The 16,470-nt window shown below is 35.5% G+C and overlaps 2 protein-coding genes across 12 annotated transcripts in view; both read right to left on the bottom strand.

The window, feature by feature from the left end:
• The window catches only part of LOC117426446 (growth factor receptor-bound protein 14-like), a 52,790-nt gene extending 49,476 nt beyond the window's left edge, over window positions 1-3,314 (bottom strand). Inside the window, exons 1-4 of one of the 3 annotated variants that reach the window (XM_059033734.1) lie at window positions 3,214-3,314; window positions 1,921-1,979; window positions 1,085-1,140; window positions 525-601 (exon numbers count right to left, since the gene is read on the bottom strand). The gene's annotated coding sequence lies outside the window, so the exon portion shown is untranslated. Of the gene's footprint in view, window positions 1-524; window positions 1,980-3,213 lie in introns of all 3 variants that reach the window. The other 2 variants (XM_034044013.3, XM_059033733.1) reach the window with 2 other exon arrangements.
• A 3,683-nt stretch (window positions 3,315-6,997) lies between these two features.
• Window positions 6,998-16,470, bottom strand: part of LOC117426636 (cordon-bleu protein-like 1) — a 44,079-nt gene continuing 34,606 nt past the window's right edge. For 8 of the 9 annotated variants that reach the window (XM_059033726.1, XM_059033727.1, XM_059033729.1 and 5 more), the window contains 8 exons: window positions 16,188-16,273; window positions 15,532-15,753; window positions 14,331-14,463; window positions 11,384-11,639; window positions 10,928-11,019; window positions 8,959-10,472; window positions 8,487-8,660; window positions 6,998-7,850 (listed from right to left, as the gene is read on the bottom strand). In XM_059033726.1, the coding sequence (XP_058889709.1) occupies window positions 7,773-7,850; window positions 8,487-8,660; window positions 8,959-10,472; window positions 10,928-11,019; window positions 11,384-11,639; window positions 14,331-14,463; window positions 15,532-15,753; window positions 16,188-16,273 (2,555 nt within the window). In that variant the 3' untranslated portion in view covers window positions 6,998-7,772. The remainder of the gene's footprint in view (window positions 7,851-8,486; window positions 8,661-8,958; window positions 10,473-10,927; window positions 11,020-11,383; window positions 11,640-14,330; window positions 14,464-15,531; window positions 15,754-16,187; window positions 16,274-16,470) is intronic. The other variant, XM_059033728.1, reaches the window with a different exon arrangement.

The raw sequence follows: 16,470 nt of genomic DNA, 5'->3' as shown, positions 1-16,470 counted from the left end.
TAATTAATAGCAAAATCATTTACACTTCAATGCAAATAATGCTCATTATTGCATACGTTGACATAAGTAATTGACACTGACCTGTAAAATAAATGCTGCAAGTATTGTTCTCTCAAAGAAAGCCTAATCTAACTTAGTAACTAATTGCATTTGATAGCAAATCTTCAATTTCAATTGACCCAAATGGTTGCATATCTAAGTACTGTCACTATTTAAATTATTAAAAAAAAAAAAAAAAAAGTTGGTACCAGTAAGATTTAGCTCCCCTATTGGCTCCCCACAATACCTCATGGCTTAGATCCTGGTTAAATAAATATCTATATTGTACAAAGAATTTCAGACCAAAGTATTTTATAATGACTACTGTCCTACAGTATTCGCAAGTACTCACAATTCCTAAACAACCTCAACAAGATTAGTGTACTGTAAATGGAGTCTGCACCCAATATTTTAATTAATAATCTAAACTTGGCAATGCTAATCACTGAATGTCTTTCTTACCCATTTCTTCCATCATACTATACCTTGTTGCAATTATTTGCTGCCTTCCAGACATCTCTTAACATCCTTTCTCCATGTATAATGCAGTTATCAATCCTCTCTGTTTTCCCCAAGAATAAAATAAAATAAAGTTATATAAACAGAAGGCACTACACAGTATGTATGGAGGTTTACTACTGTTTTTTTAGTTTTCAGGTTAAGGATAGAATCCCAGTTTTTCCATTTCATCAATAACAGGCTTTTCCAAGATAACCCTGCTAATACATTTCTATTCACTCTAGCATTTGTTAAACTAATCTGCAGGTCGCCATGACATTTCTAGTGGTCGCTGAGCGATTGGTTCATACAGCTATTTCATTTCAACAGGCCTCTGCAAATTCATATTCTTACTTGGCTGTATCACTGTACCTTATTCATGCATATTTTTAAACAAAGTGGTAAAAATGGAATTGTTCATTTTTGAAAAATGGAATTTGCTATTCCCCAGAAAGGAAAATCAGTCACTCTATACTGGCTACCAGCTGTACAAATGGTTGTCCAAAAGATTTTAATTTACGCGATTACCAGACCGCAAACTACTTACTGTTTGGTTCTTCCCCACCTGTCTGTATTCTCACAACCAGGCTTGTTCCTTATCCACTTTCAGTTAGAGTTGGATGATAATTATATTTTTTTTTTACAGATGAACTGCTAATACAATTATCAATAAGATTCCAGTACAATAAATAATCAGTAATATCATAAGAATTGATTATTGTTCCCTCTTCTTCCAGGCTGCAGATGGAACTGTTGGCAACTCTACTTTATCACTGAGACTGGGAGTGCAGTTTGAAAATTGGCACATGTTTATAACATTCTGGAATTACAAGAAAATAGTAGCAATAAAACCATGGTAAGACCAAAACAAAACAGATAAATGTATGGGGATAATCAACCATGCCCTCTTTTCCAGAGACAACGTTTCCTGTACAAACCTCAATTGAAGTGAAATGTTATATATGTCCCCATAAATCTCCCAATACCTATATTATTATGCTGTAGGTAATTTTTATTGATGCAGTCAGCCTACTGCTCCCAGCATTAAGGTGATGCAGAAGAGAACTGTCAACTAGGGTTTGACCCCTTCCAAGAGTGTTGACATTTTTATAAAGCTATCGTTGTTCACTATTGAGCTATGAGGCCTAGCCCCAGCAAGCCCCAGTGTAATCCCAACTGTGACAGCAACATTCCTCTGGCAATATAATAGCAATAGGACTGGCATTCAACCAGCCCTAAGAGAAATATCTAACTGTGGTTCATATTTCAACCAACCAGCTTTTATATTAACTTACTGCAAACATTATGTTTACATGCTATATAATATTTGGTGGCCCTTCAATAAAAGGCCTTGAAAATATGACAAGAGAACTCTTTACTTACTGTCTCCTGGTAATGTAACAGCTGTGCCATTCACAGCTATGGGAAGAACAGTGCCTTGGCTGCAACACAGTAAATACGGAGAGTGTTTATATCATTGTTTTATGACCCAGTATAACGTGTGGGGTGTATTACAGGACCCTGCCTCTTTGGAAGAACTGTACGCTTATCACTGCATTACCTCTTATTGCTCTACCAGCTTTTAACCTGAAGGAGCTGGAGAGAAGTCATGTTTTCAAGCGTTCAATTCATTATGAAATCACTTGGGTAAAAACAGATCATTTGACCCAGATACAGAGGTACAGTAAATCACAATGACCTACATCCATCGTATGCACATTTAAATGTAGGGTTGATGCAGACAGATGGCTCCATATACCACTAGATTATGACACGTTTGTTAAAGAGTATTCTAACCAAGCGTCATCACACAATTACTACATGTTACTAAGGACACAAGAAAGGCTTTGTTACCATTGCAGTCAGTGGGATTATGTATGACTTGGGCAGCCAAGTCAGAAGTTATTTAGAACTACTGAAATGTATTCAATACTGCATACACAATATAGTGCTTCTGCAGATTATGGGACGTTGTTTAACTCAACTGTTGACTTTCAAAAGGTGCTGTACCCTTCCCATTTTCCTTACCAGGGGGTTAAAATGTCATTAAATACAATTAAAATGTCTTCTATTTTTACTTCATAAGTTTGATAACTTCCAGTATCTGTAATGATTGTAAATCATTACAATATGCATCATAATTGTACTTTTAAACATTTTTAAATCAATCTATCACCAAATTATACACCGAAAAATCCTGTGGAGTACTTTTTATTCCATATAACAGTAGAAACAATTAAACAGTTATGTTGTCTTCCTCAATTAAGACATTATGAAAACACACGCACGGTTGTTTATTGTCGTATTTAGATATATTGTACAATGCTCCAAACCTATACCCTGAGGTTACAGATACTGTAGTGTACATACATGAGCCCGATGGTGCTAAAATGTAGCCAAAGACAGATAACCTACAGTAATTAATGAAGTTGTCTACTTTGACTACACTTTCAGCACCAGCTGCCTTCATTAAATATATGGACTTTTTGTACAAACTAGAAAACGTAACAAATAAAAAAGCTGAACTTCACACTATATAGACTACAATACATACGTCTCGAAAGTTCGTTGCTGTAAAACAAGTTTGCAACTCGTGCTTAAAAATCAGGCACGTAAAAACTAACAATACAGAAAAATGTAAGTACCAGTATATAGTGTGTGGTACTAAATAAATACCTTGTGCACCTTCCACGTTCTTTCAGTTTTCTCTGTTGGTTTTGCAGAATAACATTTTCTTCTCTCTCCTCGGCTGGAGTATTTGACTCACTCACTGCTCGCATAAACAGGTGTCCGCTGCGAGACACGTCTATATTACGTCATTGCAACCTCACTGGCACTCACAACTGTTTGGATGTAGAAAAACATCACTTCAGCCCTCACTTGCTGTATGTGCAAAATATTAACGGGGTTACCCTGTACTTAACCAAGGCTTAAAAATATATTTTCATTATCGTTTAGTTTTCTAGACTTGTTCACGTTTGACTAATTTATGCTGCCTTCCAGACAGACAACTTCCATATACTCCAATGTTCGGATACATTCAATAACTTGTGCTGAAGAGAGTGTTGTACAAGGTTCATCACAATTGTACAAGTGGTTTCATTAGATGTATGTATAAATATGAGTGACATATTTACAGACAACCTCCAAACATCCAGATATTCTGACAAGTTTATTTAATTAAATATTCAATTTTTAACCATGACTTGCAGGAAACATTTCCACCATGCAAGATCCTTTCCTTTAATCACAATACACTGTACAAAAAGCAGCTCTCTAGAGACATAAAAATACATCATACAGACAGGTCTATATCCTCAGATTCGTATACACTCAATCATTTAATTGTGCTATAGGATGTAATTTGCAAGTTTTACCTCAATTTGTTTATTTTAGAATTTCTAGATATCTTTAAGAATTTCTAAAAATACAGATGATGTTGGTTTTCTTTTCAGTGTTTCACTAATACATGGTTGTCAGGGGTAATACCAAGCTTTTTTTTTTCATTCTTCAAATTCCTGCAAGTTCCTTTTATGTATTTTTTTTCCACTTTAATTCTGACAGGCCATGTATGCTGCCACCACACTATAGATTATCTTCCTGTGCAGAAGGTATTACATTGAAAGATTTATAACAAAATGATAATGGACTGGAAAGAACAATTAGACTTTTTCTTCTAACAAATGTATTAGACCTAACTATAGATGGGTATTTGTACCACACACGTCTAAAAAAAAAAATTCAAACAATAGGTGCTACTGAAGTTTGTGTTTGAGCAGGCCTAACAATACAATACAGACAGTAATGGCATTAGGGCCCCAATAAATAGCTACTATGTTTTTAATTGAAGAGCTTGATGTATAGATATGCATGTACACAGGCTCACCTGATTTTGTTGCCAAGGAAACTTGCATTTTTGAAGTACATAGACAGCAGCATAAGGAATGAACGATTTAATGTTCATACTCTTCTGATCAGAACAAGCCTGCCTGTTGTGCACTCAGAATAATTTACATAAATAAATATCGGACGTTCTTCTCTTTGCCATCTTCTACATTAGCAAAGAATTCTCGGTACACGGATGATGCACTACTTTACACTATGCTCTGTTCTGCAGACATCAAAGAGCTCCTAAGTGCAATACAAAAATTGTAGTGCATTTTTTCCATTTCAGGGTCTCTTGTAACCGATGCTACTTACAACTCATTTGTTGAATAAAAAATAAATAAAATAAAAATACAGTTAAAGTACCGGTAAGAAACAGTTACATTTTCAATGAAAACCAGATTTCTCTCTTCACTTTAACAAAACACATTTAAAATAATGGCCCGTAGCTCCAGCAGAAGAAATAATAGACAAATAAAAATGTTTTATTTACACCTCCACTTCATAGATCTCATACCTCTTTCTCCCAATAGCTTATAAAAACATTTATTTAGTGACCAGTATACAGTGCCTGTAACTCCACACCTCTTACCATCAATTATTTATGTTTATTTTTGTATGCACATGTTGATATAACTAGAAACTACAGCTATGGGCAAATGTTTTGCATCACCCTATAGAATTAACTAATTTTGCTTCATAAAGTCGAATGAAACCTGCTGAATAATTTTACGTTAACAATGAATTACATACCGTTTTCCAGTTTTCCATATACTTAATGAAAAACTGCCAACAGTTAAATGTGACATTTCAAAATCTAATATTAAATACTGTACTATTATTATGGCTTCCGGTAGACACTTGTGGTGTCATTTTGTAGTTTCTTTGATTACATGAAATTAAATAAATAAAATATGTTCATATAGTTTTATTTTTTTCATTAATGTCTCAATCCTAAAATTCTAGGCGATGCAAAACTTTTGGCCATAGCTGTATGTAGATAACATGTTAAAGCAAAAGGATTACTAGTTCTGATATTTTACGTCGAAAAAGCATAACTCATTCTTTCTCACTCAAGATACATTCCAAAATGATGACAAAAAAAAAAAAAAACAGACTCACCCAATTTTACAGTCACGCCTTAGCGCAAGTCTCACAGGCAGGTTAAGTATTTAAAAATAATTATGGGTTATTTTTACCCAGAATGTCTGGCAGGAAATGTACCACGGTTAGTTGATATAAATATCCTAAAAATATCCTACTGACCCACCTCAGTCAACAGGTGAGCATGAGCTGAGAAAGTTGAGGCCAATTATAGGGGAATGTTCTTAGTACAATTGTTTATGTATGTGATGTGTCAAATATAAATAACACTACATAATGCAAGCAGCCATACCTTAACAGCATGGTGTTGGTTATTTCACATCTTTATGAGTAACTGCTCCACCCAATCAATCCTGGGCAGCACACTAATTATCCTGTTATTGAAAAAGGCATAACACACTGTACGAAGTTACCAAATAGAAACTTCACCTCTGTAGAAGCAGCGTTTTGGGGGAACTGTTTTGTCAATTTAACATTTTAGTTTGAAAACATTGTAAATCAATGGAACCAAATTGAAGAAATCCATTACGTTATTCAATTGAAATAAAATAATAAACATTCACTGCTTACATTGATGAATGTAACATGTCTTGACCTCAGCATCTTCAATCTATTGTAAAAGTAACCACAATTTAATTTCTACAGAAACTGATTTATGCATTTGTTTTTATTTCATTTTTCTATCAAAGGGAATGTTATTTCAAAGACAACACATACCAAAATGTGTGCAATTAAGTTTCAGAAAATCTCTTCAGATATATTACGAATGTATACATTTGCATTATATAAAACTAATCATATATTGCTAAATACTTAATATATAATAAATAGGCTTTAAACATCTTAGTGGTATGCATTTTTCCCCCCTATACTTTATTGTGTAAAAAGGATTTTGGAATGAAACTATATAGTTTTACTAACATTAACAACAACTTGTAACAGGTTTTGTATTTCATTCACTGAATTAAAATACTTTGGTGTTGGTTCTGTTGAAATGCATACTAAAGATTAAATATTAACAATATCTCAAACTCATTTTTTATGTATACACAGCATACTTGCGGCATGTGTGGCTTCAGTTCAACAAATTACTGTTTGTTCTTCCTATCAAAAATGAGTCTACTAAAATGTTTTAGCTTATTGTTACCCCCGAAAAATGTTTAAACAAGAAAAGTACACCAGGATGTTAGTTCTGGAAAGACCAACACTTTGGTTAAAAAATTAACAAACATTTACATGTATATATAACAGCATAAAATGCAAAGCATGCCGCTATTAATGAATCAACTCATTTGAAATGATGGTTCGCATAAATGTACAGTTCCATCAAATTATTAAACCATTTGTTTTCTTAGATATTTAGATTAATTACAATGATTTAAAAAAAAAAAAAAAGTAGCATACCTTTCATGAGGTGTTTTACCAAAAGCAATCTTTCAAGTCACAAATATTTTGTATAATGCCAAGTAAATGTTTTAAAAAGGCAGACGACATTTTTATTTTGTATACCGTACAGATTCTTATGTTTATTGAATGACCCAATGCATTTTAAAACACCAGACAAGTACATATGTAGTTAAACTCGTGCGTGTTCATAGTTAAGTGATATAACATACATTAACTGGACAGTATGCTGGACATATTCAACATACTTGCTGCATGAAAGCCCATGCAACAACCACAACCATTTCACCACCATAACTAGACTTTACTATTATTTTTAAAGAAATACAATTGTGATGGTTCAAGACAAAGGCAAGGAAATAAATAAAGCAATTTGTTTCTGAAAGCACTCTATATTTAGTTAATTCTTGCTATAGGATTCCTGGGCCTCGCACCTGAATATATGATACTGTAAAAACACAATTCAGAATCAAAATACTTGCAGATCAATGCAAAAAAAACCACATACATATGCCAAATACTTCAAGGCAACAAGTGATAGAAGTAGATTTTTAAAATTACATGACCAGCAAACCCACTGAAGCAAAATATATAATATTCTAATTTATATTTACATATAATATCTTAAATATGCAAAAAAAAAAAGGCAAATATTATAATACTCTTATTTAGTAACAAGAATATAAACAATTATCAAAATAGTTTCTTCAGCAAAATAATCAGTTTCAGAAGTACAATATTTCAACTCCACTGCAATCTTGAGTCACTCTACCTTTCATGTTCTGTACAATAAAGTACCTATTGATTTGGCGTTTATAATGCAGGTTGTTAAATGTAAGTTGCTACTCTGTCAGTGAAGAACAAGGTTGAGTTGGTATGGATCCTCCATTAACAGATATAGTATTCAATGCAGCAGGAACCTGGAAAAAGAACACATCAAATGTGCCGTTATATAAAATAGTGTTACAATTAATGAATTACGTAACAGTACACCTGGATGCCAAATGAAATGTTGCACAGTAAATGTATCTAAACATACTGTTAAAGTATATACACAAAAATAGCAACTCCAGAGAAAAGCTGTCATTCAACACAGATGTACATACATGTAGCTGCCTGGCTCTAAACATGCACAATTGCAATTATTAAAAATAAAAAAGTATTCTTGCAAATACTGGTACTGGCATACTGGCAAATGTTATATTACATTTACACAAATCACATCATAAATAAGCAAAAAGTCAGAGATGATAAATGTAAAAGATGTGGGGGGAAAAAAAAATCTGGATTCATATGTGCTGTGCTGGCCGATACGGGAGAAAAAAAGAATTGCTATAAAACATGGTTTGTGGCAAGACTACAGACGTAGGTCAGGACACCAGCTAGTGGGTAACAAACGTAGCAGACTAAATAACACACCATACTCTAACCTTGAAAAAAAGAATAGCATCATTGTTTCAACTGAAAGTCTAAAATTGACCAAACCCCTTATTTTACTAAAAAAAAAAATATATACAGTAATAATTCAGTAGTTGCAATATTTAGAAACCCTTTACTTTTTTCAATTTGGCAGCCCCATCTCCAGACAGAATAGCATCTAGGAGGGTGTTGCGGATCTCCTCAGGATCAGATACCGGGGCAGGAATCCCATTACCAAGTGAAGTGCACGACTGGGCTAGGACCTGCAGCTTCACCTGATTTTCTTCTTGTTTTTCTCGACAGTCATTTCCCTACAATAAAATACAATACAATAAAGGAAGGGATTTGGCACATGGATGTAGCAGTAACTCTTACTTGCATAATATTGTCTTTGTATATTTGAAGTATACAACACAAGCATACAAACAAGAATCTTTCAATAGAAAAAAAGTTATAATGCTAGTTGCAGTAAAACCCTGCTTCACACTAATACTTTTAGAAATGCGATTATATTTACCTTGTTTCAAGAGTTAATCAAGTTCATAGTCTATTACTGGACTTCTTCATATCCTATATTGAATAGCAAGAAAGGTGTTATTAAATATTTACCTGTACGGAATTGCAAATAGTAATAGATGATTCTTTTAAGACTTTTGATGGTTCTTTCACCTCTTTAGTTGCATAACTTTGAAGAAAAGATGCACTTGGCAATTCTTGAGAAGTGTGAGCCTTTAAAGATGATCCTCTACTAAACTGAGAGCGCTTGACCGCTGAAGACACAGCAAGAGCAAAGGGAGATGGAGAGGTAGAGGGATACGGTTTAGGAGCAGCAAAACTTCTATATTTAAGGAAACTTAATCCTGCCGACCCTTTATTTGGATAACTTAGGGGCCTTGAAACCACAGCAGCTGCTCCTCCTTCAACTTTTTCTAGTGATATTTCAGACAAATCAATTGGTGGCGGGGGAGGAAAACTGGTTTCGTCTACAGTTTCAACAGTCTTGTCAGGTGTGGTGTCCTCCTCTTTTGCAGGGCTTTGGGGTGTCTCATTAGGGCCAGGGCTGGTACATCCTATGCCATGTTTACTAGCTGCTGAAATTACATAATACCCAGATGTTCGTTTTTGCTGTGGCAAGCGGAAAGACCCAGGTTTTGGTTTAGTAGCAGGTGGAGTTTTCTTTTCTTTCACTCCTGACAGAGGTGGTGGCTGGTAATGAGTCTCAGGTGGAGATAAAGGTTGGCCATCATTTGAAGTTCCTGCAGCTTCTTTAACGTTTACTTGGGCTGCGTTATGAACCGATATTGCATCTTCATTATTAATTACAACATAGTCATTTTTGGCAGCCATCTCATTAGGTTGAACAGTCCCATCAGTATTATGACTCCGAGTCTCATTTGAATCAGAGGCACTCTGTACATCTGAGTTCTGTGGAACCTCGGCCTTGGAGTCGGTTAACGGAGTCAATGTTTCTAGATTCCGAGTCTTGTCTTGGACCTCCAGTGTCACTTCAACCTCATAGAACTTTAGCTTCTCCAAGGACTTTTGAGGCACGATTTTGTAAGTAGTCATTCCAATCTTTGGTATGTAGTCTCTTTTCGCTTCATTAGAAGGCTTTGGTTTAGGCTCAGAGTCTCTCTTGTAGACCACAGGGCTTTTTGTTTGGCACTCAGCAGTCTTTTCATAGGTTTGAGGTATACATTCATTCTCTGTTGGATGTAATTTCTTAATTGACATATCCTGTGTCCACCCCTCTTGTGTAGTCAAATTGATATCAGTTACATTAGATGCATGTACTTTTTTTTCTGAAGTTATAAAATGTGTTTTAACAATACTTTGGCCCTGCACCTCTTCCTTGGTCTCCTCATGTGCTGGGTCTTCACTGTCCATTTCAGCTGATGCCTGAATGGCTGAATCTATCATTTTCACAGATTTTGTAACAGCAGAATTAGTTTTAGGGTCCTGAATCTTTTCAAAGTCGTTTGTTTTTTCAGTGTCACATTCTTTACTGCTTTCATCTGCTGGTACGGCTATGCAACTTGCTGTAACCTGTTGCTCTTTTACTGGTTCCTTGCTTGCAGTCACAGTGCATGTCTCCTCACTCTTGCATGTCACAGATCCCACTTCTGAAATGAACCCCAGAACAAAAGGTTTTACTCTTGTGCAATTTACACAATTTTTTACATAACTAGTAAACTGGCTGTAGAAAACTCAACAAGTTTCTTGTAACAAGTTTTGTGTTATTATTCTCCATCTACAGAAGGGTGAATTACAATATACTACAATTCAGATTGTACATTTCTTTAATAAAATTAGATGATCATTATGAAATGCCAGCTTGGGGCTCAGGGGCAGGAACTTTTTTTTTTTTTTTTTTTTATGACCCTGCAAAATGTGCATCTCAAATTGTTTCATATACGGAGGTTGAAATTTACAGGGATATTTAACATTACACTTAGACTTGAATAACGACATGAAAATAACCACAAAAAGAAAAGCTAAAAGTGAAATGTACTAGCATTCTATTCCAGATTTAAATGCTAAATTACCCTGGGTCAAATATTATGTTTTTAAAACTTACCATTGTTTTGCAAGCTGGGAGTTACAGAATGCCTATTAATTTCCTCAACACTACGGTCACGCGCTTGGCTGTTTACAATGACACTGGCTTGTCTGTCAAGACACAAGTTATTATTTTGTTTGAAATAAAAGTTAAAAGCATACCTGTCTAAAAATATGTAACACTTAAACTTCTTGTTGAAAATGGCCACTAAGATACTGATGCCTTGTACTTCCAAGTTGCTTTACATTATAGAAGTATAATAGTTTTAACAGGCCAGCTATATTATGTTTCCAACATTTGTGAACATCTATTTGTACTACAATATTGAATAGAATGATAAGTGCATTTTTTGTATTTGCAGTACATAAAACAAATCAGAATGTAACTGAAGCAGGCTCTTTAAAATTCTGAAATGCATCCCTTCTCCTACTGCCTGCATGAGGATTAATAAGTGCTCTTCTCAAGAGTTCGTACTTGCCATCTGTGGTCATGCTGTTCCTCTTCTCTCTCTCACAGCTTTCAGATGTAGTCGGGGAGTTCTGCCGGTCTGCACTATCAGCTGGTGAAGTAGGTTCAATTTCCCGAGTGTCTGATGGTAAATCAGAAGACATATAGGGGCTATGCACTCCCTGTTGTGCATGCATAGTGGTTCCTGAATCCTCCGTGTTTGATACAGTTGCTTCTTCCTTTTCATTTATTTCCTCAAGGCAGTGTTGTGAGAAAACTCCAGCTGAACCCACAAAGAAAAACAAAATGAAATCATACAATAGATTAGATAATTTAAATATCATACGATGCATTTGGTTAAAGAAAAACACAATCTCCACCCCAAATAAAACAAAATCAGTACTTCACAGATAAGCATTTTCGACAAAGAGGTTATTACCCGCTAGATAATGGACCTCAGACATTTAGGTGCCCCGAGTCAAAGCATAAGGCACAAATGAATAATAAGGTTAGTTATCTCACAGGTATTGAGCACTGTAGAGGATATTAATGTCATTATAAACCAAACAAATATTACTTTCTGTGCAGTAAAAAAAAAAACACCCACACACACACATCCACACCATTGGAATAAGTGTGTGGGGAGGTTTTTTTTTTAAAAAAAATAAAAAAAAACACACATCCACACATGCTTCATTTTTAGTGACACATTTAAATAATTGAATTAATTATATAACTGCTAGACTTGTATATTAAAATTATAATAATGTGTCTTGGTGCAATATATTTCTTCAGGACTCGGTTACTTAAAGTGACATACGGTGAACCAAAACATCAGCAAACACAAAGTACAGATAAAGAATAAGGGTTTATCGAATTAAAACAATAGCAATGTTTCTGGGAGAATATAAAGATACAAAGTAAACACAGAAAACAGAAGTTGCATAAAACATTTAATAAAACAAGAAAGTAATGTAAAGGTGGTTACATTTTGGTGACAGAAAGTACTAAAAATCCCATAGACCGTATATGGGATTTAAAAAAATCTATTATCTGAAATAAATGATAAGCTTTCTTGTAAACAATTTTTTTTGTGTCCGATAGCGCTAATTTCAGATAGCAAAAGAACAAAAGTAATGAAAAAAACAGCATGTCAGAGTATGGCATACAATCTCAGGTTAACAATAAAGGGGTTTGAATGGACAGAAACAATCAATACAAGGCACAGAAGAAGAACAGGATAAATAAAGACGCCACCAGACAAGGAAAAGACGGCTGCAGGGGTGAAAAGCAGACGCTCTGAGCAGGTAGAGAGGAGAGGGAGCTTGGAACATTTCAGACATTCATTCACTTCCTTCTTGAAACTCATCATTATCTGTAGATGGGAACAGAAATGAACATATCATTTGCAAATTTGAGTAACATGTAGTGTTCAAGAATGGCAGCTGCTCTTAAAACATAAAGGATTCTCATTCAGCCTAGCAGTATCAATGCTCTTTAATTGATCATTATAAGCACGTTTACCTAGAAGCACCAAAACCGGACATTTTAACCAGTTATTTCAATACATATTTATTTATCAAATATAGCCTATAATCCTACCTGTCCTTTTCAATACAATCAGTCCTGTGATCATGTGGCGTCTACCTGTCTACATTCGAGTGCTTGAAAAACACGCCTCTCTGTGTCATAGGTACCCCCCTGTGTATAGCATTGCAGGGTCATTCTCAGCTCTATGCACAAAACAGTGGCAATCGGAACCGATGGCAAAAAAAAAAAGCCTAAGACCGTGGAATACTACAATGCAACGAAGTTCGTGTGGATGTGCTGGACCGGATGGCACGACAGTATTCTGTCAAAGGCGGATCTCATTGGTGGCCTGTGGCTGTATTATATAACATTTTGGACCTGGCAGCCATCAATGCGTATGTTTTATACAAGGAATGTACCGGGGAAAACTGCAACAGGAGGGACTTCATCTTGCAGTTAGCAATGGAGTTGGCAAAAATATGCAAATTAACTACATAGGGTACTGGTAACGTTTATGTAATCACTCGTAGCAATAGCATCAGTGCACAATCATTTCAGTAATGCAAATACAGTAGGTGTCAGTGCATATGTTAAGTTAGTAATTTAAAAGGTGTTACAGAGCAGAAGCACCAGCATCAAAATCCACTGAAATTACTGTATTCACTGAAAACTATTAAAACATCCCATATGGCACAGTGCAGTGACCTACTGTACAAACAGATTTACTTTAAGAGACTTCATTTCAACATAATAGACCACAATATTTTTCACAGAGCAGACTCATAAAATAAACCACGCAGAAGTGCATGAAAGAATAGATTTTTAAAACCAAGCATGAAACATAATCTTCGTTATCAGCTCTTTTCCTCTCACATGCCAGCTCAATCGTATTGAATCATGTAAAACACTAAAGCCATTGTTGTCTTATTTTTCACTCCCTGGCACACTACAAAACATAAATCTGTCCAACTGTTTCTAGCAATATTTAACTAGGGTAACTTTACTGCTTTGATCTGAAACCAGAACCATATTTATTTCTTGAACTGTGGCACACAGTTATTGCTTCATAGAACACATGTACTTCATCTAAATCTGTACTTCTACAAATACCACTTACACACCCAAGTTCATTTACAGTACAAGATACAAAATCATGCTAAGATTTTGTGTTCATTAATATGCAACTATTGCTTTCATTTGTCTTGGAATAAATCCTCATGAACCCTACCTTTATTATGCGTCCCCTGCAGGGGCTGCTCTTGTGCCACATCATGAACCCTACCTTTACTATGTGTCTCCTGCAGGGGCTGCTCTTGTGCCACATCATGAACCCTACCTTTACTATGTGTCTCCTGCAAGGGCTGCTCTTGTGCCACATCATGAACCCTACCTTTATTATGCGTCCCCTGCAGGGGCTGCTCTTGTGCCACATCATGAACCCTACCTTTATTATGTGTCTCCTGCAGGGGCTGCTCTTGTGCCATTTTGCAGGGTGGCGCTGGAGGAGGAGGTGCTTTCCGTTTGGTACTCCTCAGAGAGGATTCTGAGGATGCTTGTCTGCTTATTCCAGTAAAATCCTGAAAAATGTAACAATTTATCTAGTATTTGCTTCATATGTAGGCATTAAAAAATACATAGGAAGGAAATAAGTTTGAATTTAATTGTAACAGTAAGTGAAGTTTAGAAATGTCTAAAGAACAGAAGAAAAAAAAAATAATCTGCCCTAAAATATTGTTTTTCTTGGAAAATAAATGATAAACAAAAAGTAGGGTTGGTATATATAAAAAAGTGCAGGTTCTCCACCTCAAATCTCTTCAATATTGGGTTACATTTGAGTAACTTTATACGGACCAATTACATTTACATTCAATGTTTATAAATCATATTTACATTTACATATTTACAGCCCAGTTTTCTATAGCTGGTGAATTAAGCCTGCAACATGTACAGACCAGGTTTTTGTTCTAACCAAGTCCTACAATGTGCACTGCACATAAAAGGAAGCACTTCAAGCTTATTCACTAAATCTGGACTAAATTACCTATATATGTCATCAAGCTCAACTCTTCTTCAAACAGATGCTTTCCTTCAAATGATTTACATGTATGTCTACTAATTGCGCACTCTAAAGAAAGAATGTAATATTACTCATGTAAGCTGTCGTCTCAAACTTTAAACATGTAGTGGTGTAAAGGTATAGTAAAGAGGCAGAGGTGGCTAGGGTTTTAGACCCAGCACACCACTCATAATGCCTGATCAGCTTTAAATATACTGTTTCAATTGCAATTCAATGTATTAGCTCAATAGGCTCTTTATCCTATGAGAAGTAGTAGTACAAATCACTTGACTAAAAGGAAGCCTGGTCTGTGTTAGATTCTTAAATTCAGTTTAATGTGAATGCTTCTGGCTTACTAAACTCATTACAACACCTCATTCATTTCAAAGTCTTTATCCCAGGACTTCAACTGTACAATATATAAAAGGTTAAGTTAAGCAATGGAAGACCACAGAGGGGTATACTCTATTATATAAACAAGAGGAACATCTCCACCATTCATTGACTTTCATTGGGATTCCAAATCACGCTATACACCAATATCCTCGACAAGCACGTGACGTAGTGCACAGCTAAGCTGGCCACCTACCTTCTCCCTTTCTGGTCGAGATGCAGGCTGTGTGTTCATCTGCACGTTGCTCAGGTCCTGCGGCATGCTCTGCGAAACAATCATTGGAGGCAGGGGTGCTCGCCTCTTCTTCGGCATGTCTGAAGGCAGTGTGCTGGAGCTGTATGTATGAGCACGGACACTTTGCGATGTCCGCATACCTGGTTTCTGAATCAAAGTCGGTGACGCTGGAGCACTGGCAGCCTGGAAAGAAAGAAAGAAAGAAAGAAAGAAAGATTATAAATAAAATTTTAACAGATAAAGTAAGAGGTCATTCAAAATCAAACATAACACGTGTACACCACATGCTCTTTCAAGAACCCCACCCCCCCACATTTGAAGCAGGCCCTACATTTTCAAAAGAAAATGTAATTACTCACTGTGAACGTGAAAATATACAGTTTTGACTGGTGCACTGTATTCTATACTGTGCAAAAACACATAGGCATTTGGGTAATGCTGTGTTAAATGCAACATATCAAATGAAAAACTGAAGCTGGAAGATTGATTTTTAAAAATATGTATTTTAATCTGATCAAGCCTAAGCCAGTTCAAGTCCAAGTTGTAAAGTGCAAACACACAAGAAGTGTCAATTTGATATACCGAAACAGGAAACCATGTTATCAAACATAACCAACCTGTTCATTTTTTTTCTTGCTTCTTCTAAATATATTGAAGAATCCTTTGTTTTCTTTCTCCTTAAGAATCTCACTGCTTGTTTGGTCTATGTTATCAATCAGAAACAAAAGAAATACAGTTCAGAAACCAGCGGCAGCAGGAACTGAAGAACCTGCTTTTGACTTCTACAAAACAGAAGTCTTACTTTTAACTTGTACTGCATTTTATCCAGACACTCAGATTTAAATAAATCCATATAAACGCTTGTTTTCATAGGTTCACAATACCAAGGTAACAAAATAC

This window comes from Acipenser ruthenus, chromosome 11 (assembly GCF_902713425.1).
Source record: "Acipenser ruthenus chromosome 11, fAciRut3.2 maternal haplotype, whole genome shotgun sequence".
Lineage (NCBI taxonomy): Eukaryota > Metazoa > Chordata > Actinopteri > Acipenseriformes > Acipenseridae > Acipenser > Acipenser ruthenus.
This window is presented reverse-complemented; position numbering and strand designations above follow the sequence as displayed.